We start from the raw sequence: 25,144 nt of genomic DNA on the forward strand, positions 1-25,144 counted from the left end.
TCCAGTTTCATTATATATTACTCTCCTTCCCATTCTCTACAATCCAGGAAAACTGCAAAGTTTGACTTTGACTGCCATGCTTCTTTTCCAAATGGAAGCAGAATGGATTATCTTTCGGCTTCTCTTAGAAGCCTCAAGAAACTGTCCCAGGAAGTCAAGTTCAAAGATGTCATCAAACTACTTGACTCTTACATCTCCATAGCAACATTTGCACACAGTATTACCTCTCTCCTTGGGGTCAAAAATGTTGAAGTCTTTTGCAAAAATTAGTTGAGATACTTGAAATCTACAATTATACAGAATAAGCATTAAAAGAAACATAAACACTTTAAAATAACAAGCATAATTATCTTAGTGTCCCAGGTAATCATCCCATAGTACAATTCAAAACAAAAGCACATTAAACATCACATGCAAAAGAAATAGACCAAGACAAAGTATTATTTGACAGGGACCTTCAGTGACCAAATGTCTAAATATGAACATCCTAAAACACATGCATATCCAGAGTACCCAAGCAAATGATCATAGAGTGCAAAAAAATAAACACGAAACTAACTTGCTATAATGTCAATAAGCCTATAAATAAACCGAGCTATAACCATTAGCTTATATGCATATAAACAACGAGCAAAACAATGCAGCTAACAGGTATGTTTGCTATACTACAAGCATAGAGCACACAAACAAGTCAATAAACTTGAGAGTCTAACATTAGTGGTGGTGTAAGTTGTTTGGTTAAAGAGGAAAACTAACTACTGTACTACCTTTCTCTGACCTGGCTCACCTTCCTGTGTGTGGAGTCATTCTTTCCAACTCCTTTCTGGCTTCCCATGGACATAACTTTTTCCTTAGTCACCACCCTCAACTCCACCATTTCGGAAAAAGAGAATCCAACTCTTAAGTCTGGCCTACAAAGGCAACAGAAAAAGGTTTTTGCCCAAGGCCACTGCCTCAGAGAGGGATTTCTTCTGACTTGTACTTACCAAACCTTCTCTTATCATACTGTGTCTCCTTTGTACCCAGAGAAATCCTTTATGGTTTGGATTCATTCTGATCCCTGATATTTTGATACTATAATTATATATCATCAATAACAAAAAAAGCTCTTTGCTTCATCCTAAAACCTCAGCTGGTAGAAATCCCAGGGACTAGAAAGAAAATTTCCTCTGTGTCTGTAAGGTTCCACAGCCTTCCTCTCAATCACTTTTGAGCAAATGAATACATAGGGTTAGCCAAAGTTTTATCTTTATTTGGTGTTTTAGAGATTAGATAAGACAGAAATGCAACAGACTTTTAAAGAAACAGATAAAATTTGGGATAGATACAAGCTTTCCAGGGTGGGGAGATAAGAAAAGAGGTCATTCTTGACAAGCAAAGTGAGCTACAGTCTTTCTGCTGTAGCTTCTGGTTCTCCCAAACCCCTTCAGCTAGAGTTGTTTTCTCAGCACCTTACCCTCAAGTCACAGCAACAGCAGTAAGAGCAACAACTACATTGGGGGCCTACCCAGCATGCTACTCTCCCATTCTCTTCCACTGTTAGCCTATGGTTGCTCTGCAGTTGAAGTCATTAGGTATGGAGGCTATGGCATCATGGCTACAGCCACTTGAGCTTGGAGGCTCAGGGGGTGGTGACAAACCCTCTGTTTGACAAACAAACAATCACAGCAATGGATTCTTCCTGTTGCAGTAACCTTGCTTCCCAGGCTCCTCATGATCATGCCTCAGCTCACTTTCACTGTCTCTGTCATCATAGCCTCATGAGAGACATCTTCTGCTCTTCCCCTCTTCCTTGGGGAAAGCAGAGGCTGAGTTTTCAGTCACAGTTTCAGCTCATAGTTCTCCAAGACTCAAGGAGATAACCATTGGTGAACCTCTGGTGACAACCACAAAATAACAAAACACAAGCCTAACAAATTAGCTATAATTGGCATGCATTAATAAGAACCCAGGTATATTTTATATGAGCAGTCTCTAGTATTGTCACCTATGCTAAATCTTGTTCACCTGTAATAACAGCATGTTAGTCTGCTTATACACTGAATGGATCTAGCTGCAGGGGTGGGGAATCTTTGGCCTCAAGGCCACATGTGGCTTTCTAGGTCCTTGGGTGCGTTCTTTTTACTGAATCCAAGTTTTATAGAACTAATTCTTTTATTAAGGGGATTTGTTCTGTGAAGTCTGGATGTTTGGATTCAGTCAGAGGGCCACATCTGATGACCTAGCAGGTCATATGTGGCCTCAAGGCCGCAGATTCCCCACTCCTGGAGCTCTTATGTGACTAGCTGACATCTCTGCCCCAATACTTTAGTTGGCTGTTAAGGGCTTTTCAATAGTACTGTACCTATAGACCTGCTTTCCTGAACTTGAGCTGTCAATATTTCTATACTCAGTAGATTTTCTCTATACCCTAAGAGTCTCTATAGTTGAAATACTAGGCAAAAAATGCACTGCCACTGTCTGAACTGGGGTTCCCCTCAGTTCAAAACAGTACTGCTGGGAAATAGTACACTATGTCACATTTACTAGAAATTCCACTTTCAGAGCTGGTAAATGGTTCAAATAGTCTTTGTATAATTGGCAGGCAGTCTCTTTTACAAAGTCTGCTGAAATCCATCGGTTCTCTCCACCTGCTTATCAGAAAATCTCACTAACTTTCTTATGGTTAAAAAAATGTTAGTGGCAGATTGCTTTTATGAAGCCCCCTTCACTCTCTGGGGCTATTCTGCAAAATAGGCAAGTTGCCTAATTTCTCAACAACTTTATATGGGTTAGTTTTCCATCAGTTTGGTAACTTGTGTGCCTCTTGCACAACAAAGTTTCCTTTTAAAAATATTTTTTTAAGTTTAAAATAAAATAGACATCTTTTGTTTTTACATCACCCTTATTTCCCACTGTATTCCCTCCCCATTCCCTCTAAAAGAACCATCCCCTGCAACAAAGAAAAAGGTTCAGCAAAACTAACCTTCATCAAACAGGTATATGCAGTATCCCACAGCTACGCTCTCCATTGCAAAAAAAAAAAGTAGGAAGAGAACATTCAAATTTCATAAAAGAACTCTGTTTCCTAGTTTGAGGACTTGAAAACTTACACAACATTTTGGTCAGCTCTTCTGAAGTGACATTATGTCTAGTTGGTGGATTTCTTTCTGCTGCTTTTTCAGCTGTGAGATGGATTTGCATTATCTTAAGGACAAGTCAATAGATAAGCATAGCTCTAGAACACATAAGGATTTATAGGATAAAGCCTGGGACATCATTCTTAAGATGGTTGTATCTGTACTAGAAATGTCACATGCTAACATCACTGAGATTTCTTATTCTAGTCTTAGTGTTTTAATATGCTAAAAAGCATGAAATGGTAGGGTTTAGGCTGTGGGACTCTTTTGTGGATTGTGATATGTAGTTCTAGACTTCCTGATACTTGACAAAGCTACATTTCCTTGAAACTTCACTTTGGTTGAAATGGATCCCAACAGAGAATCCCATCAGTCAGTTAACAAACATTTATTAAGTGCTTACTACATACCAGGCACCATACTAATCACTGGGGATACAAAGGTAAAAACATTGCTCCTACCCTCAATGCTTTCTGGTTCCTAGTTGGGTATACTTGTGCATACCTGGTGAAATGATTAGTCATTAGTCATTAAGATATGACTCATCTTTAATCTTCACTATTACAATACTATGCTTGGAGTCCTAGTAGTATAGATGGGGTAATAATAGCACCTACTAAACAGGTTCATGAAGATCAAATGAGATAACATATGTAAAATGCATGGCAAACCTTAAAGCACTACATTTTGGTTATTATTATTTTAATTATTTGTTTACATGTCTTAAAATTAGTCTCTCTCTGTTTTGGAAGGTTGTTTGTCTCATGTATATGTATGTGTACATGCTAATCTCCTTTTTAGAATATAAGTTTCTTGAAAAGTTGAGGATGTTTCAATTTTAACTTTGTACCTATAATACCTAGCTCAGTGTCTGGCACAGAGTAGGCACTTAGTAAATGTTTGTTGATTGAATGACTGATTCTACTCTAAGATCCCTTCTAGCTTTAATTTTATGATTTTATAATAAAGTTAGTTAGCATTTCTATAGTGCTTTAAGGTTTGCAAAGCATTGTGCATATAGTCAAAGCTAGGATTTTTCCAGTAGTAAAGTGTGGCTGTGAGAGCTGGACTCTAAGGAAAGCTGAGCACCTAAAAATTAATGCTTTAGAAATCTGGTGTTAGAGAAGGCTTTTTAGAGTCCCTTAGACAGTATGGAGATCAAATTAGTCAATACTTAAAGAAATTAATTCAGACTACTCAACAGAAGGACAAATACTGACACTGAAGCTTAAACACTTTGGTCACAGAATGTGAATACAGGCCTTACTGGAAAAGATCCTGATGTTGGGAGAGATTGAAGACAAAAGGGGATGGCAGAGGATGAGATGGATAGATAGTGTCATGAAAGCAATGCACATAAGCTTAGACAGACTTCGAATGAGAGCAGAGTTTAGAAGGATCTCCTGTGCTATGATCCAGGAGGTCACGCAGAGCTGGACATGACTGAACAATATAGCAAGTACATACATTATCTCATTTGATTTTCAGAACAAACTCTGAGGTAGGTGTTATCACTACTCTCATTTTACAGATGAGGAAACACAGGCTGAGAGAAATTAAAGGAATTGCCTTAGGGTCACACAGTCTGAGGCAGGATTCAAACTCAGGTCTTCGGAACTCCAAGTCCAGCACTCTAATAATAATGGCTAGCAATTCTATGCTACTTTAGGATTTGCTCACATTACATGCTCACACACACAGACCCCTCATTTGATATTTGAACTTCACAACAAACTGTGTTAAGTACTATTATTATTTTTATTTTATTTGAACCTCACAACAAACACAGTGAGATGGTATTATTCCTATTTTACATGTAAAGAAACTGAGGTTGAGGGAGGTTAAAAGACTTGCCCCAAGGTCAGTTAGTAAATGTCCGAGTCTGGATTTGTACTAGGGTCTTCCAGACTCCAACTCTAAAACTTTAATAATAATAATAATAACAAATAACAATTCCATAGCACTTTAGGATTTGTAAATATACATATATAGATACTATATATATATATCCTCATTTGAACCTCACAACGCTGAGAGGTAGGTGCTATTGTTATTATTACCATTTTACACATGAGGAAACTGAGACTGAGACAGGTTGCACGACTTTTCCCAAGTTCATACAGGTAGGAAGTGTTTGGGAATGAATTTGTACTAGGGTCTTCCTGACTCCAAATCCAAAATTCTAACAACCTCGACAACAATATATGTTTTTATATACAACGCTTTAAGGTTTGCAAAGCACTTTGCATATATTAACTGTATTCTCCAGGCCACCTAGTCGCCTTATGAACTTCACCTTTGTCCCACTCCTTTCTTCTGGGCCCCCAAATCTATTTTTTTCACTACGTCTGAGCCCCGCCTCCTCCCTCGAGGATTCTTTCCGCTCTTCCGCGTCCATCCCGGCTACCCCAAGCGAAGACCTGCCTCGGCTCCTAGCAACCGCATCCTCCGTTCCCTGACAACGACGGGCGGCACGTTCTACGTCATCACGCCGCAGTCCCGCCCCGAGGAGCCCTACTCCCGCCCCTAGCTCCACCCCCCCCCCCGAGGCCTCTACCCCCCCCCCCCACTCCGCCCTCCCCCCCCCCCCTCCCCCCCAGCTTCCCTTAGTCCGGGCTGCCAGCGCCGCCTGAGACTCTTGCTGAGCAGTCATGGCGGATCCCGCAGCCCCCGCGCCCGTCGCTCCGGCCCCGGCGGGTGGGCCGCCGGTGTGCGGTCCCGGGCCGGCGGCCGCCGGCTCGCAGCGCCTTCTCTTCTCTCACGACCTGGTGTCGGGCCGTTACCGCGGCTCGGTGCGTTTCGGGCTAGTGCGCCTCATCCACGGTGAGGACTCGGACTCGGAGGGCGAGGAGGGCCGCGGCAGCTCCGGGGGCTCTGAGTCCGGCGGCCCGGGCAACGAGGAGAGCCGCGCCAGCCCCCTGCGCCGCGGCTACGTGCGCGTCCAGTGGTACCCGGAGGGCGTCAAGCAGCACGTGAAGGAGACCAAGGTGAGTGAGGGCCCCCAGCGGACTGCGGGGGGGGCTCGGACTCGGAGGGCGAGGAGGGCCGCGGCGGGGGGGGGGGGGGGGGGGGGGGGGCGGGGGGGGGGGGGGGGGGGGGGGGGGGGGGGGGAAGAACTGAGGCTGCGGGGAGCCGGGGCCCGCGTGGTGGCCGAGCCTCCTAGAGAGCCCTGGGGCCGAGGCGGGAAGGGGGGCACAGCCCCAGCCCCCGGGGCGGGAGGTCGGGGACCCCAGCGGGTACAGACGGGCTGGGCAGGTGCAATGAGCCGGGCCCCTAGACCCGGTGCTAAGTCATTGCAGCAGGTCTGAGGGCGAGCGCTGGGTGCAGAACTCGGGGCAGGGCCCCTGGGCTCCCGGACTCTGGGAGGTGCCTCTCCGGGCCTCCTTGCGCCTTATCCGACCCCGGGACTGAGGCGTCCCTCTTGGACTTTGCAAGCTTGGGGCGAGGGTGGGGGGGTATAGGTCGAGCCCTGTTTGCTCAGTGGTTAGCGCTGACCCTCCTGGGAGCGACACCGACTGCATTGTGCACGGCCCAGAAGCCATCCAGAAAGGAAAGGCCCTGCCTTGTCAGTGTAGGCGTTAAGGAGGCTTGCCTGGGAAGTTCCAGGGGGCGGGGGAGGGGCAATATATATATATATATATATATATATATATATAACAAATACATGTATATTTTTCTTTATTGCAAGGGAATTTGGTTTGCCCTTATTTGAACCTTAGTACCTTTATTACATGGTTAGTTGCTAATGGGGAACTTTGTGAAAGCAAGTCATATCGTTTGCAGTCCTGAGTAATGGTATGTGTAGTACAGTATTCATATTAACCAAGGGTTGGAGGAGAAACATTGAGAGCTGAAGAGGGGGTGGTGGTGCTCGTTATAGGAACTGAAGGAAAGATGACATTTCAAGGTTTGGAAGTGCATTTGAAAAGGCTAAAATGGGAGCTATTGGGGGAAAAAAGTTGTTCGCGCAGGTTTAGATAGGGAATGAAAAGGGGTGATGTATGACTTGAAGTAAATCTTAAACGTATTTGGACTTCATAGGAACCAGACCATTGACTACTGCAAATCCACCAATTTGGAGTGGGACTTAAAAGGATTTTCTTGCCCCCAGGTTGTAAGCAAACATCACTCTACCATATGGCTGTCTGCATTGGGGGTGGGGGAAATGGATTGATAAGTGCTGCAGCTTTGGAAAACAAAGGGTTTGGCCGCATATAAACTAGGACCAAACATATTTTGTTAGTTTGTGCCTTTTTCCCAAAACGGATTGATATCGGTGACATACAAGCACACCCTTGTTTATTTTGTGTCCTCTCACTCTGCCTCCTCCCTCTCCCTCCCTCCCCCCTCTCCGAATTTCTTTGCTTGGATAAGGCCTGAAATGTTTCGGCCATCTGGGTCATTGATATTGGGAGGTAGGGAGTAGGCACATTAGAAGTTAGTCCTCTGCTGCATTTCTCACATGGGGAGACAAAGGAGACTGAGGAATAGAACATCTTGGCTCATTATGAAGGGGGTTCTTTGGATGAAGATGTCATTCAGGGAGAGAGGCCCCATCACAGGAAGAGACTGTAATCCATTTTCTAGTGACAGAAGTGATTGCAGATTCCAGCTGGGTCTTCTACATAAATGCTCACAGATATACACATTTAACCTCTTTCTATTCCAACACACACACACACACACACACACACACACACACACAGATATCTCCCACCACCACCCCCAAATTCAAGTTGAGCAATAGCTGTTTCATTCTTAAAATTAAAATTCACTTGAAAATTTTGTTGGAAAATGTTGCTTTTTGCAGTAGGATGCTATGTTAATAGACACTCATAATTATTATGTCCTCAGGAAGTTTATTGTTCATTGCCTATGTCTCAAGTTCTAGTGAATTCTGGTCTCTTGCTATGGGCTTTTGAAAAATATATTTTTTCCCTTCCTTCTCTTTTTGTATGTTATAACTTAAATTTTGACTCCTTGCTCCACAGCCTTCTGATCTTGAGACAATAAAGGACCTAGTTCCTGATTTCCAGGCGCAAACTCTCTTCTTGGTCATTTCTCTATTGGATTTTGCCATGTTTCTAAGCTGTTTCTGCCTTAGCTTCATGGGTTAACTGTTTACAATTCTAGTTTTTCTGCCTTCTGATTTTCCCTCCTCTCCAGTCCAGTGACTTATACTTTGATTATCTACTAGTTTTGAAGTCATAAAGAAATTACCTTATGGTTCCTGCATGGACAAATTCTGAATATAATTCTGAATTAGTTAAAATGTGCTTAGGTTAACTGATTAACTGTGTTAAAAAACAATGCATTTTAAAATTTCCTAGCACATTCTAGTTTATGTGTTCCTACTCTTCAAATTAGGACATATCAAAAGAATGCTTTAGAAAGTTGTGGATTGTGGCATGATGGACTCATAAAAATAGTTTTGATGAATTTAAGATTTTTGAACATGGATTAATTTCATATTTAATCAACTTTAACTTATTAAAAATAAATATATCCAAATAGCAACCAAAAATTCTTTATTACCTGTGCATGGCACATAGTAAATGCTGAATAAATACTTTATTTGTATTTGTATTACTTGTGATCTTCATGATTGTACAAATGTGTTTTATACAGATATAAGTAATATATAGCCAATATTTAAAATTCTGTGTTTTTTCTTTATATTTCTTCATATTGATCTTTTTTTATTTTTATGCATAATTCTTACATTTGCCATTTTTTTCTGGCAATGTAATACTCCTTTGCATTGATGCACTGCAGTTTGCTTATCCATTTCCCAATCCATTGGGCATTTGGGATTTTTCCAGTTGTTTTTTTTCTTTTATTTTTATTATACATAGCACAGCTGTAAGGGGGAGTGGGAATGTAGAGATCAAGGCAATTTAAAATGGCTACTAGATCATGAATAGTGTTAGTGGCTCCTTAACTTTTAAAATAATCAGGCTTGATGTTTGGTTTCTTAAGTGCTTTAAAGTTACTAATGAATAAATTCACAAAAAAGGAGACTGTCTGGCAAGTGCCCTTTTTGGCTCAAAACCAATGTGGAAAATTTACCAGCAGTCAGAAGCTTTCACTTGAAATTGCTGAGCCTTTGGCCCAGTCCTAAAACCAGCCAGACCTAAGTTTCCTTGGGCCTTAAGAAGTAGAGGTTATTTGTTGTTTTGACCACATATGCTCCATTTATTCCTTCCTTTCTCAGTCTCTTCACAGTCCTCTTGTAGTCAGTACAGAATTTATTTATTCTTAAATTTTTTGTAACTGGCCACATATTCTCTATGAGGTAGAATTTGTATATTCAATTTAAATCATTCATAAAAGGTGTACTATAAGACATTATGCTTTCTCACATGGCCATCTCCTTACAATTAGGGGAAAACAAAGTGATTTCCTTTCAGAGGCCCTATGAACTTATTTATATGCTTTGTCCTCCAAACGGTATGTGAAGTGTCACTTTTTAGTATTTTAAGATCCAACTTTACATTATTTATTCTGATCTAAGAATATCTAAATAGAGATTTTACAGATCACTCCCCTCTGTACCTGTGCCTTTCTCATCAAGCACAAGCATTCTTTTTTGTTTGTTTAGATTCAAGAGCCTATTTGTATGATTTGTCAACAGGTCAAGTATGTCTTAGTAGTAACTTTCAGAATTACCCTTTCTTATGGGCATCAGCACCTGTGTGTAGTGTTGAAACAACCCTGGTGACAAATTCCACAGGGATTGGCATCTAGGTTTATTTTAGGCTCCTAGCTGGACCAGTGTTTCCATAGCCATTTAAATGCAGCATCATAATAGCACATGAAATTTTGTTTCCTTTGCCCAAGTGCCTGGTCCATTAGTGACTCTTCTGAGTGATGTGATAGGAAGGAGTTATGTAAGGTTAACCAAGATGCAGGACTAAGTGCATCTAATTGCATTATGTTCAGATAGGATCACAAAATTTTTTATAGTCTGTCTGTTCTGCAGTTTTATTTCTTTTCTTTTGGCTTCTCCTTCCTGCTTCTGGGATTAGTGCTTGTGATGTAACTCTCCTTGGCTTGTGTCTGTCTCAAGAAAAACTAACTTTTCACTAGATTAAAGGCTGCATAGTGAGTCTGACTAGGAGTCAAGAGTCTTGGCTATTCTTGGCTGTTACTCAATTTCCTCATCTGTAAAATGGAGATAATAATAGTACCTACCTCACAGAGTTGTTTTGAGGATCAAGTAAGATAATATATGTAAAGTACTTTGCAAACCTTAAAGCATGATATAAATGTCAGCTTTTGTTGTTGTTACTGGCTCTGGGTGACCTTGGGAAAGTCGTCAATTCTACTTTATTTCTCCCCACAGCAGAGTAAGGGAAGTATATTATTCTTATTAATCAAAGAACTATTTAAATCATTATAGTTTCGATATCAGGAAAGCTACCAAGTTAGTAGATGGGCTAGCAGCTTTGATATTAGTAAGAGGTTTTCTCATGCTAGATTATATCTTACTCCCACCTCCTTTCAGAAGAATTTTAATGCAGCATTATTTTAGATAGATAGAACATTTGTTGTTTACTGTGTGCTAGGCACTATGCCAAGTGTTTGGGAATACAAAGATAAGGAATCAAGATAGTCCTCTAGGAACTTACATTCTAATGGGAAAATACAACACATGGGTAGTGCTGGAAAGGTGAGGGTGGAGAAGGATGGACTTGATGGGGTATGGTGAATAGAAAGCCCAGAAATGCCCAAGAGGTCTGGGATAAGATAAAAGTTTACTTATCAGAATCAGAGACCCCAGGAATGGAGTCCAGGTTTCTGGTGCAGTTTTACATCAAGAATGTCCTCTCTGAAAACAAGTTGTGTAGAGGAGAGTCTGTTTCAGTGGGATACAGAAATAATTAGCTGATCCAAGTGAGTTTTTCATCCCTTGTTTCTATATTAAGATCTTTCATTAAGAATTCATGAACTTCAGCCTTCCATTATGTTTAAGGAATTCACTAACACTAATATGAATTTAACATGAACACAGACACACACACACAGCAGGAAATGAGAATATAAAATGTTACCTTAGAAATTTAAGATTAGTTTAAGTCAATGTATTGCTTATTCTGATCTGAGAATAAATGCCCAAGTAGACTCTACAGATCCTTCTCATCTGTATTTGAGCACTGATGAAACAACAATGATAATAACTATAGCACTTTAAGGTTTGCAAAGTACTTTGTTATCTGTGGTATCTCTATTTGATCCTTATAACATCCATATGAAATCTAGGTGCAATGATTATCTCTCTTTTACTGAGGAGAAAACTGAGTCTGAGAAAAGGTAAGCGATAACTCAAATGCTTTCTAAAGTAGGATTTGAACTCTGGTGTTCTCTCCAAGTCCAATTTGGCTTTTATCTGTCATCTAGCAGCCTCCCCAAGACTATGAGTAACCAGTGAAACATGGCTTCTGGAGAACAGGGACTAGTGTTTTGTTTTTGTTCTGCCTCTCTCTTTGTATCATCAGCTCTTAGCACAGTGCCTGGCACCAAGGAGGTACTTAATAAATGCTAGTTTGACTGATAAGCTCTGTTATCTGTATTTATTGGTTCTTGAACTGAAATAGCATTGAGATGCTTTAGTAGAATAGGAAGTAGCTACAGGTCAGATGGGACGGAGGAAACCTGGGAGAATTAGAAGTGGGCTCTAGGAGTGGTATTACAGTAAGTCTACTGGTGTAGAAAAATGTATCTGTATTAATTTGTTCTTGGGTTCCTTAGTTATTTTCAAACTAGTTGTAAAGATACATTCTCATAAATATAAAAAATTATAAATGTGAGGAATTCAGAGAAACATGGGAAAACTTTAATGAATTGATGTAGAATGAAGAGTATTACTAGAGAACAGTAAATGCAATGGATGCAATAAGTAGAATGAAAACACTATTAACAGGCAACCAAACTCAGATTAATTGCATTGACCAACTTTAGTCCTGTAAAACACTTCCCTCTTCTCAGTAGCATTGGGGAACTGGAACAGGTATATGGTGATGAATGTGGTTTGCTTAACTTCTTTTTGTTGTTATTACAAAAGGTAATTCAGAGGGGAGGGAGGTATATTGGAAAGAAAGGAAAGAAATGCATTTATTAAATGCCTACTATATATGTCAGGCACTGTGCTAAGTGCTTTACAAATATGATCTCATTTGATCCTCACAACAGTTCTGGAAGGTAGGTGCTATTATGACCCCTATTTTACAGTTGTAAAGTAAAAAGTCTGAGGCAGACAGAAGTTATATGACTTGCCCAGAGTCATAAAGCTAATAAGTGTTGGAGGTGTGATTTGAACTCCGGTCTTCTTGACCTCAGGCCCAGTGCTCTAGCTCACCACCATCTATATGCTTAGAGGGAGTGTAGTTTGTTTAAGAGTAGCAAGGATACTAATTTGATATGGTTCTAGACATCTGAACTATATTTAATTTTCTAATTAACAAGAATGAAACATGATTTCCTTATACTCTTGTGAGAAGAAAGAAAGTAGTGAAGTGATGACTTTTTCCTGGGGTCATTCAGAATCAGTAACAACAACGACAATAATAGCTGATATTTTATCATGCTTTAAGGTCTGCCGAGTGCTTTTATCTCATCAGAGAACTTAAAACATTGATGAAAATAGCTTTTGGGGGTTCACTTCATTCTTTCATTCTATTGCAGTTCCTTTCCTAGACCCCTTCTCTGAGCACATATTCCCCGGGGCCTTTCCCAGTTTAACCAAGTGCCAGGTACAGTTTTACGCTCAGGAAATATGAAGACAAAAATAAAACAGCTTCTTTCCTCAAGGAACTTACATCCTACCTGGGGAGATATACCAAATAAACAGGTTAAGATAAGATAATTTGAGAAGGGACAAGTTGCTTACAGATTGGGAGGGTAAATGCTAATGTGATTTTAGACTGCATTAATTGTAGTGACCTAAACATTTATTTAATCTAGTGATGCCTCATAGGGCATGTCAGTAACCACCACAAATTTAGCTTAGTGGTTTGGAGTTTGGGTTTTTTTGGCCACTTAAGTGATCTAACTTTACTTTCAGCTTATACAAACCTACTTTTGCCTGCTGCTATCATTTTCTTTCTTTCTTTTTTTTTTTTTTGAGGGCACATGGCTAGGTTGTGTGTGTGTGTGTGTGATAAGTGTCTGAGGCCAGATCCGAACTCAGGTCCTCCTGACTTCAGGGCTGGTGCTCTACTCACTGTGCCACCTAGCCCCCCCTTATCATTTTCTTTCTTAAGAATACTGAATCTTGAAATATGTTAAGAAACCATTCATTGGAGAGATCAGAATACCACTTAATTACTGATTTCTATTTATTTCAGTTTTTATTTGTATTATTTCTTTGTGTTACAAATGAAATATTTTTGTCTTGCATCATTAAAAGTCTTTTTACCGTGTATTTAATTCTTTCCTTTCCTTCTTTCTTTTTTTCTCTTTCATTTAAAAAAAATGCCTCTTAACAGTTCTTTGAAGTCATGAAACATTTTGTTATGAATATTTTGTTGGCTGTGAGGCTATTTCGTTTTTACCTCTGAGTGCTATTATTGCCACTTAGCAATGAGATCAAAGAGTCACTTTGGGAGTAGGAGGGGGGGAGAGATGCATAATTACAAATTGCTTTCTGGAATGGCCCAATAGATTCACATTTCTAACAACAGTGTATCAGTGTGCCTGTCTTTCCACAGTCGTTCCAGCTTTGACTGTTTTTACCTTTTGCAATTTTTGCCAGTCAGGCAAAGGGAGTATAAAGTGAAAATTCAAAGTTGTTTTGATTTGCATTTTCTTTCATTTATTTGGAGTAACGTTTCATGTGGTTGTTAATAGTTTGAAATCATTTTCCAGTTAAGGTGGCAAAATGAATGCTTGTACAGAAGCCTAGATTAAGATCAGTGATGAAGAAAACCAGAAATAAACACACATTGGTAAACTGCCATCTACCGTGTTTCCCCGATAATAAGACCTATCCCGAAAATAAGCCCTCCCCTTACTGTGTAAGATTCCTCTAAAATAAGCCCTCCCCTGAAAATAAGCCCTATTGAGATTGCTACTGTAGTGAAGGTGATCCCCTGCGCTACATTACGGTACCCTCTGTATACACCGTCCCCCCCCTCCCTGAAACGCACGCCGCGCTCCGAGCTGCATCCAATCAGAGCTGCAGCAGTGAGTGTGTCATCCTGTTCTTTATTGAATGCATTATTGAATAAAGGTACATTTTTTTTGTTCACATTTACCTGTTTATTAAAATTGCTGTCAATGTTCATTAAAATAAGCCCTCCCCTGAAAATAAGCCCTCTGGTGTTTTTCTGTCCAAAAAATTAATAAGACAGTGTCTTATTATCGGGGAAACACGGTAGTTCAGAAGTGCACAAAAAGATGTTATAGGCAGGGAGAGGACCTACACCAAGGAAGCTAGTGAAAACTCGGGTAAAGGAGGAAGCCAACTAAAAAGAAGCTCTGACAAGTAAGCTTCTGCAGGCAAACTCAGAACTGGCCAGTGTGAGTGTTGGTAGTTAGGGACCTGTAGCCAGATCCTGTTCCTAGCTTGTCAGAACAGAATTGGAAGGCAGAAGTAGCACCTAGAGGTCACTGTGTAGGAGATAAGGCTCAGCCGGGTAATCCTCAGAGAATTGGGAGCCACGGCAGGAAACAGGGCCAACACAGAACCTTAGTCCCAGCACAAGATAGAGAAGAATGGGGAATTTTGTGCGGAATGATTAAGAACAGTGTGATCGCCAACATTCGATGGGACCTCTCAGGAGTAGAGAAGAAGAAAGAACCAATTGGAGATCATATAAGGAGGATTCAGAGATAGACCCCCTACAACCCACAGTGGACCACCAGGAGACTGAAATAGAAGCCAGGGATTAAAGCAAACAAACAATAAACTCTTGAATGCCATATTTCAAGAAGTTATAAAATAAAATTTTATCAGCTGTATTTTAAGCAGAGACAAAGTGAATATAAAAATAGTTCACTGATTGCCTCCTAAAAGAAACCCCAAACTGTAAACATACAGGAATATCTTAGCCAAATTCAAAGTTTCCAAGTCAAAGGGAAAAAAAAAAGCAAGCATCTAGGGAAGAAAGAGTTCAAGGTCAAGTAAGGTACCAAATATAGGATCCTCAAAACTTAACAGCAACTGTAATAAAGAAGAGAAAATTTTGAAATACAATATTCCAAAAGGCTAAAGATTGAGGTTTACAAATAAAAACATACTCCCTTACCATGCAAAATTGAGTATAATTTTATAGGAATGGAACAGAGGGCTCTAAAAAATTCATAATGGAAAGATCAGGGCTCAGCAGAAAGTTTGAAATGCTAACATATAGAAAGCTAGAAAAGAAAATGCATAAGCAGATGGAAGGAACCAAAACTATGAAGAAGTGCTTACATTCTGACAGGAAGCTAGATGTGTTCTTTCAAAAGCTTTATCTTTTCCATGTCAAGAGACACACAGAACCTGGGTCTGGGTTTTAAGAAAAAGGGAGGGAAAAGGAAAACACTAGGAAAGAAATTAGGAAAAAAAGGGAAGAACTGAGCTATTTCACTTATATGGTGTTTGTGTGGGAAAGGAATGGGTAGAAGAAGCAAGCATTCTTTACTTAAGTTTTCTGAACCAGGAAAAGCAGGGTGGCACACAAGTAGCAAATAGAAAAGATCTATGAGAAGACATCTCTTGTTCCTTTGTGAAGTGAGGGACCATAGTCTGATACTCAGTCAGATTTCTTGGCATTTAGTAAAATTTCTGTTCTTCTATTCTTTGTACTTTATTTTTAGGAATGACTTTCTGGGGATGGGTGGGGTGAAGCATACAGAAGCATATGTGATATAGAAACAAGATATCAGTAAAAATATGCTGGATTTGAAAAAGGAAAAAATGAAAAACAACATGAAAAGGCACATGTAGAAACTTTGAAAATCAAAGGAGATAAAATTTTGAAAAGGAAAACCATTAAAATCATATGTAAAAGCTGGGAGTTTCCCACCTCTTCCAAAAGACCACTAATAGACAAAAATGTTTGATAATGTGATTTCCAAAAATGAGAGGAAAACCAAATTGCCAATATCAAGGATGATAAAGGAGAATTCATAAGTTAAGGGGAAATAAAGGATATTATTAGAAAGTATTTTGTCTAATTATATGCCAGCAAAATGGATAATGGAAATGTATGAATATTTATCCAAATGTAAAATAACCAGATTGCCAGAAACAAAAATAGAATATTTAAATTACTGAGTTTTAGAAAAAAGAAATTAAAGAAGCTACGAAGAAACTTCCAAGTCAAAATATCCAGGACCAGATGGATTTACTAGTGAATTCTATTAGACATTCAAAGAAAATTCAGTTCCAATATTAAATAAATTGTTTGCAAACATTGGGAAAGAAAGGGTCCTATTATACTTGTCATGATACCTAAGCCAAAGGGAGAAAAACCAAGTTGGGAAAACCCATATAACAATATCTTTTTTTTTTTTTTTTGGAGGAGGAAGGTAGGGCAGTTGGGGTTAAGTGTCTAAGGCTGTATTTGAACTCAGGTCCTCCTGACTCCAGGACTGGTGCTCTATTCACTATGCCACCTAGCCACCCCTTTATGACAGACAGTATCTTTAAGGACTATTAATACAGAATGGTAAATGACATATTAACTAAGAAGCTAAAATTATTTTAAAGAAAACTATATACAATGACCATATTAGATTTATAGCAGGAATGCAGATTTGGTTAAATATTAGGAGAATTATAAAAGTCACTTGATTATAACAATAGATGCAGAAAAGGCCTTTGACACATCCTTTTATTTGAAAACAGTTTGAAAATATGTAGGAATAAATAAACTATCCCTTAATGTGGTGAATAGAATAGGTAAAAGCAAGAGCTAGTATTACATGTAATGGAAATATTAGAGGCATTTCCAGGAAGATTGAGAGAAAATAAATGATGGCCAATGTTACCATTATTATTTGATATCATCATAGGAATGCTAGTAGTAGTAATTAGAGTACTACATTTCAAAATTGCAAGTAATAATCAGCAATATTTGATAATGGTTAAAAAGTTTAAAAAATTGGAAAGACTAGGTGGCGCAGTGAATAGAGCACCAGCCCTGGAGTCAGGAGGACCTGAGTTCAAATGTGACCTCAGACACTTAACACTTAACTAGCTGTATGACTTTGGGCAAGTCACTTAATCCCAGTTGCCCCTCCAAAAAAAAAAGGCAAAAAAAAATTTTTTTAATTGATCTATTAAACAGGTTTTATTATATAAGACCTAGAAGTAAGTTAGCATAGTAGGAGTGTATTAAATAAAACCAGAGGTTTCTACTACTGAGGTTTAAGTACTCTTCAATAAAAATTGCTGAGAAAACTAGTAGGCTTGATGGGTATCTATTTTGTTTCCAGTTTTTAGCTATCACAGAAAGTGCCGTTATAAATATTTTGGAGTATATGGGGACTTTTTTTCTTATTGATGGAGGCTGGCTGAAATGAAGGCTGATCATTGTATAATTACAAGTAGCTTTCTAAATGTGTCATTTCAGTTTCACCAACAGTGTATTAGTGTGCCTTATCCTTCCATAGCCTTTCCAACATTAACTGTTGCCATTTTTTGTCATTTTTGCCAATTTGCAGGGTGTGAGGTAAAACTTCAGAGTTTTGATTTGCATTTCTCTTATTAATGAATTTGGAGTGTTCTTTTATGTGGTTATATATACTTTGCAGTTCTTTTTTGAGAGCTGTTTAGTCATATCCCTTTACCACTTATCTGTTTGGGTCCCCATGCTATTTTAAACCTTCACTTCTCTCTTTACATCATCCACAGATCCCTCTTCTGCATCTCTCTGCTGAGCATCTTGCTGTTGCCTCTTACTTGACTGAGAAAATTGAGGCCAAAGCACTCTTCTCCCTTTCTCTTCCTCTCAAAATGTCTAGCTATCATACTCTTGCTTTCTTTTTCCCTGACAAAGAAATGATTTTTCAGCCAAGGCCAACCCCTTTACATAGACCCTTAATCCATACCTTCTCTCCTCTAACAGATTGCATTATCGATCACCTCTGGAATCTTCTTCAATCTCTCCCTTTCTACCAGATCATTTTTTTTCTTTTTTCAATCATGCCTAAGTTGCCCTAGCCTTAAACAACCTTGACTAGACCCTAACACTTTGAAAAGTTATCTCCTGCCTTTCTCATTGGAACTCCTTGAGTAAATCTAGACAGACCGTTCTTGCTTTAACTAATGCTATACAAATTTGACTTTATGTAAAGAATTCTGAAAGAAATGCGGATTAAAAAAAAAACCCAAACCAACCTATGTTAACTTTACTGTATAGTACTATATGCTCTCTCACCATTTCTGCCCCTTAGCTTGGCATTTCATAGCCTCCCACACTCCTCCTCCTCTCCCCCCCAAAAAAACCCCAAACAAACAAAATAACCCTCCAAGTGAAAGCATAACAAAAGTTAGGCCACCCCTCCCCCCCACCTTGCTGCAGACTGGGGGCTTGGCTTGAGACCTCCAGCTCTTAGACCAGGGGTGGGGAACCTGCTGCCTTGAAGTCACATGTGGCCCTTTAGGCCCTCCAGTATGGCCCTCTGACTGAATCTAAACTTCACAGAACAAGACCACCACACTTGAGGACCTAGAGGGCAACATGAGGACTCAAGGCTGCAGATTCCCCACCCCTTTGCTCTGTTCTATCCATCTACCCACAAGTGTGTCTTCCATCAGTCTATTCCCAGCTTGCTGACCTCCTCCTCTCTCTTTCCCTCCCCTCCCACATCTGCATTACATAAAAATCACTTTACATAGAGGTCTGCAGAACTTTCTTAAAGTCTTTGTGAATTGTACTTCCTGCCCCTACTTCCGGGTATTTCTAAAAATAAGAAAGGTAGGCTACTGACAACCATAGGGGAAAGTGTTCCACATCACTGATAAAAAGAGAAATGGAAATTAAAATAAGTCTGAGGCTCCATCACATAACTCTCAGATTGCAAAAACAACAAAAAATGAAAATGACCATGGTTAGTGTGGCTATGGTAGAACAAGCATTACAGTGGTATAGAACTTAACATATTGTACATACCTTTTATCCAGTGGTAGCAGTACTAGGTATATATCCCAGAAAGAGTGAAAGGACATATATACAAAAATTATAAATAGTGCTTTTTAAATTGGGGAATGGCTGAATAAATTATATAATTCACGATAAGAAATTGTGAACTTAATTGATTCAGAGAAACCTAAGAGAACATGTATGAACTGATGCAGAATGAAGCGAGATGAATCAGAACTTTTTTTTATATCAACTAGAACATCACAATGGAACACCAGTCTGTAAAAGACTTGAGATCTCTGATGGACGTTATGACCAGTCATGATTCCAAAAGACTGATAAATGCTTCCCACCTTTTGGCAGAGAGGTAATATACTCTAGGTATATAGAATGAGATAACATTTTTAGACATAGCCAATGTATATATTTGTTTTATGTGACTATTTATTTATTAAAAGGAAGGTCTTTTATTTGGAGGTGGTGGAGGTTTGGAGGAGTGATACTAATAAAAACAAAAAGAGACTGAGGTAGAGAAATCATTAAAATAGAGAGCTGAGGAAGTTCTGAAGGAAAACACAGACAAGCAGGGCAATATTGGTGACACTTTGTTAAATTTGAAATGTGCCTCCAAAAAAGTATAGTGGAGATATGGCTTTATATAAAGTCTTTTTCTGTTCTTTGTATAGGGAAACAATCATTGATTGGTATTTGTCAAGTTCATGTTTTTAAGAAGGAAAAATTTTAAAATACTTCACAATTCCTCGTTTGAGAACAGTTTCTTCATATCTTTGACCACTTGTCCATTAAGGAGTGGCTCTTGTTACATCAATTTTCTATTTATCATAGATAACAGACCCTTATTAGAGATGTTTGTTGCAATTTTTTTTTCATAATTAATGGTTTATCTCCATATACTAGCTGTATTTATTTTGTTCTTTAAATAATCTGTTTTGTCTTTTGTAATCTCCTCTATCACGTTTGGTTAAGAATTCAACCCTTACCTGAAGTTTTGAAAACTACCTGATAACCCAGTCTTGTTTCCTCTGATTTTTTTTCCTCATGTAGCCTCCAGTGTTCATGTCACTTAGTCATTTTTCCCTTTATTTTTTTATGTTGCAATAACCTCATGATGGGTCTTCCTGCCTCTCCATTCCATTTCTCATGTAGCTGTCAAAGTCCTATACCATAGATCTTTCCATGTAACTCGCCTATTCAAAAAGCCCTGATGACGACTCTCACTTGCTCTATGATAAAACACAAATTTCTGTTTGGCATTTAAAACCCATCACAATTTGGCATCTGCTTATATTTTTAGGCTTACATTACTTTCCCTTTATGTACCCTGTGTCTAAGCCAAACTGACCTACTTTCTGTTCCTCATATAAGATAATGCATTTCTCATCACTGTGCCTTTGCACAGGCTGTCTTTCCCCAGATCTGGAATGCACTTTCTCCTCTCTCTGTTTCTTAGATTTCCTAGCTTCTTCCAAAGCTTCACCTCAAGTGCCATTTCCTATATGAACCCTTTCTTGATTCTTCAGCTTCTAGTGGTCTCCCTTTCAAATTATTTTGTATTTACTTTGTATATATTTTGTGTAAATGTTGACTTCATGTATAATCAATATTAAAAATGTTGCCTTCTCAAAGAGGGGAGGGGGCAGGAAGGAGGGACAGAGTTTGGAACTCAGAAGTTTAAAAAATGTATATGTAATTGGAAAATATTTGATGAAATAAATAAAATATTTTTTTTTAAATCACATTCTGACAGGATTATAATTGCCCCTTTATCTTGATTAGTTTATCCTGGACACTGAACTAGAAGAGAAAATAAAACCAGATCCTTTAATAAATTAATGAAACTTGTTAAAAAATCTGCTAACTTTGAGGTTAAGCATCTATCTAAAAGATTTTCTATCATGCATGTTTCTCTACATTCTGTTATGTGATTTTTACCTTTATAGGGCACGTATCTCATTTTTAATAGCAATATTATTTCTGTAGTGTGGTATATATTTTATTTGGATGTCCCTGAAGAACTGAAATTGAGAATCACCCACCACACGTCTGTGGAGAGAGACTCACTGTTACTTAAAAGAAATTAAGAAGGTAAATGGAATAAAAGGATAGCATCAGTTAAATGTACGAGTGAAAGAAAAGTTGGACTATTAGATGATGAAAATGAGGTATTACTGATTGATATCTTCATTGCATATTCTGTTAGTATCCAAAATATGACAAGAAATTGAGGCATTCCAGGATATGTCAATCCCAAAAGATTCATGATGAAGAGGGATGTCTACATCCAGAGAAAGAACTAGAAAGAACTGAGTTTGAATCCAGATTGAAGCAAACTACCTAATCTTTTTCTTTTTCTTGTTTGCTTTTATTTCCTCTTTACCAATTTTCATTCCATCTGGTACAACCCGTCTTTATAACCTGACTAATGTCTAATGTGAAAGTATTTGCAGATCCTATACTTGATTGTATGCCGCCATGGAGGGGGGAACAGAATTCGAAACTCAAGGAATTGTGGAATTGAATCTTGTAAACTAAAAGTAAACAAACAAATTAATAAAAATTAAAATAAAAAAAAAAAAAAAAAAAAAATTGGAAAATTCTCCCCCCCCCCCCCCAAAAAAAAAAAACAAACAGTGGGAGGAAGGGGACAAAAATCGAACATGTAAGTAGCAGTCTGACATCAGTGAATCCTATATTAAGGTCACATAACCTTTTTAAAGGGAGTGTGTGTTCAGTCTTAACTGGATGCGGCAGGGATAGAGAGGTTTTGGCTAATATTCTTCAAGTAATAATTTCTGGTATGACTTCAGTACTAATTAATGTAGCTGTGATTAGTTGATTGGACAGATGTAACAGAAGAAGCAGGTTGCCGCAGTCTCTGAAATGAACCTCTCTTTGTAGGACAGACCCAGATGTGAGACTTAGCTTTTTGTGCCAGGAAAGCTTAAGATGGCAGTATGCCAGGAATAGCTGGAGTTACCAGGACCATGGTGAAAGATCCAAAGATGGACAAGTACTTTACTTGGTAGTTGCACCTAAGAGAATCAGCAAAGCTTATGCAGTATCCCCAAGCCCTGTGTTTCCACCTTGCTGTGAATAATAACTGAGTTATTTTCTTCCTTTTATTATATTGGGAAACAGGAGGTTTATGAAGAAAGCAAACCAGAACTATTTTCTTCCTCCAGCACTGGCGCATCAGGGGAAAGTGAAGGAAGATTAGACTCTACCCTGAAAGGCTAGAATATTTTCCCCCTTGAGTCTAATGATGCCAGCTGAAGTTTGAAGTTGTGTTTTTTTATACAAATTTTATCTGATTTTAGCTGTAATAATACTTTAATTTAAACAACATTGTGTCTGTTACGAAATGACATTTAAGTGATTTGTTAACTGTTGAATTTAAGAGATGGAAGGTTGCTAGTGGGTGGGGCCAAAACAGGCCAATCTCCTATCATGAATTTGTGTCCTAAGTAGAGTTCTTAGGGGGAGTATCAGGAGGGCAGAGCATAGGGAAACTGACCCCAAGATCCTGCCATTATTCTAAGTAACATTTAAGCTGTCCACATTGGTTTTATAGCTCATATTCTTTTGTTTGTTAGAGTGGGAAGAAGCCTTAGAGATATGACATCCAGTCTAATTTTGGTATACCCACTTGTTCCAATATACATAAACCTGAGCTCTTCATCCCTCCATTATCACTACCCTCATCCCTAGAAGAAAAAACTGGACTACCAGCTACTTCCAAATGAATAGTTAATGTCTAACAAGTTAAAAATTAATAATCTTGGTAAATGTTATTCTTTCCTGGAACTATCATTGACCATTGGTGGCTATGTCCTCTATAAGGTTAATTTGGATGCTTCATGCATATTTGCTACTCTGAACCATTAACATCAGCTTTTATTGATCAGAATTACAGTATCTGAACCTCTTCTGTTTTTCTGACATTTCAATCATCCTTCCAGATGCATTACAGGCAAAGGAAGGACAAAATGCTTACAGGAATTTTTTGCAATTTTGCATTTCATTGTAAAATTGAATCACGATAATGGATGACATAGTATGACCTAATATCTGCTACAAGGTTATTTATCTTTGTTCTGATTTCTTACTACATTTTGCATTTGATGTTCTGGCTTCCACTAACACAGGGAGACTAAATTAAGAACCATCTCAAGTGTTCAAATTGCTCAGAATCCCAATTAAACATTGATATAAAATGTTCTACAGAGATACTGCAAAAAGGAAAGGTTAGAATATTTACATATTGCAGACAGTTAATAAAGGATTTGGAAATCTTGGATTTCGTCTTGGAGATAGATTTCAGAATGCCTTTTTTTTTTTTGCTTGTATATTGTGGTTTTAACAGAATATAAACTCTTTCACTTTGGGGTCTATATCTCAAGCACCTAGCACAGTGCTTGGTACATAGATGTATAAATGCTTCTGATTGATTTGTGTATTTTGAGTTGGTAACATTGGGTATCATGTAGATAAATCAAGGAGATGAGGTATTTACCATAGCACTTTCATGAAAATGACTATATATGGCTATATTTGTTAAAAATTCTACATGCAAGGGGTGGCTAGGTGGCGCAGTGAATAAAGTGCCAGCCCCGGAGTCAGAAGGACCCGAGTTTGGTTCCGGGCCTCAGACACAACACCCACACAAAAAAACTGGCTGTGTAACCTTGGGCAAGTTACTTAACCCCAATTGCCCTCCAAAAAGCAAAAAAAATAAAATTATTTTACATGCAGCAATTTAAAGTATAAAGTATCAAAATAAGATATTTATGCAAAAATAGCTTTTATTAGTCAAAAGAATGCATATATAGGCCTACCCCTGAAATAGTTGCCTACAAGGAAGGGAATAATTCCATAATCTCTCTTAAGAGTATTTTCTTCATTTGCATTCCACAAGTGAAACCCTAGTCTTTTGAGGCAGTTCTGAGACTGCTTCCTTCCTCCTCATTTAATTTTTGTTCCCTATGAAAGAACACACTTAGCAGAGCTGCTTTGATAGGCTTGCCCAGATCTTGCTTGTCCATTCTTAATATGCAGAGAACACTACATATATGTGTGTGTATATTTATATGTGTATCTAGATACGGATACACAGTAATGCTTTTGCTGCTGGAAATTCCACAACCATATTTCTGTAATTCTATATTTTTAAAGCTGAAAGTATATCTGTTTACTTTTTTATTTAAAATTTTAATCTGATTGATATCTTTTGTTTTTATATCACCTTTATTTCTGAAAATTTCCTTTCTTCTCCCCTACCCAGTGATCCATCTTTGTAACAAATAAATAAAGAGTAAAAGCACTGGCTCTAATTATTTGAGGGGTTTTTAAGGTTTCTTGAGGTCAACAACATTTTTTTGTTTGTTTGGGAAGAAGAGATAATTTCTTTTACCTTCCTCTCCACACCTAAATTTTTTTGCTTTGGACATTTCAATACATGCAAAAAAGTAATCTGTTCTCAGTAACTTCCTCATTACTAATTCATACCTTAGCCTCTTCCATGATGGCTTCTACTTCTGTCATTTTACTGAACTTAACTCTCTGAACTATCACCAATTATCTTCTGGTCATCGAATTGAAAGACCTTTTCTTTGTTTTGTTTTTTTAACATCACAATTTTTGTTTTATTTACATTATTTTTCAATAAAATCTTTCTATATACTTTTTGTCTTCCTAAAATGAGTACATATCTTTATTTATTTTTTACCAAATTACATGTAAAAAACATTTGTTGCTTTTTTTTTAATTTAGAACTCAAAACTTTGTATTCATCTTTGTGATTTTCCTGTAGCATTTGATACTATCCAAGTTTTCCCTCGGTTAGGTGGTATAGTAGATAGAGTAATGGGCTTGGAGTCAGGAAGACTCATCTTCAAATCAAAAGTTTAAATCTAGCCTCTGACACTTACTGGC

The 25,144-nt window shown here is 38.4% G+C and overlaps 1 protein-coding gene across 1 annotated transcript in view; it reads left to right on the forward strand.

The window, feature by feature from the left end:
• The first annotated feature begins 5,770 nt into the window (after positions 1-5,770).
• The window catches only part of UBE2O (ubiquitin conjugating enzyme E2 O), an 84,631-nt gene continuing 65,257 nt past the window's right edge, over positions 5,771-25,144 (forward strand). Inside the window, exon 1 of the mRNA XM_069076306.1 lies at positions 5,771-6,106. Within this exon, the coding sequence (XP_068932407.1) occupies positions 5,771-6,106 (336 nt within the window). The remainder of the gene's footprint in view (positions 6,107-25,144) is intronic.

Source organism: Petaurus breviceps, unplaced genomic scaffold, assembly GCF_028583685.1.
Source record: "Petaurus breviceps papuanus isolate PSGF00001 unplaced genomic scaffold, PetGlider_PUasm1.0 90925, whole genome shotgun sequence".
NCBI lineage: Eukaryota > Metazoa > Chordata > Mammalia > Diprotodontia > Petauridae > Petaurus > Petaurus breviceps.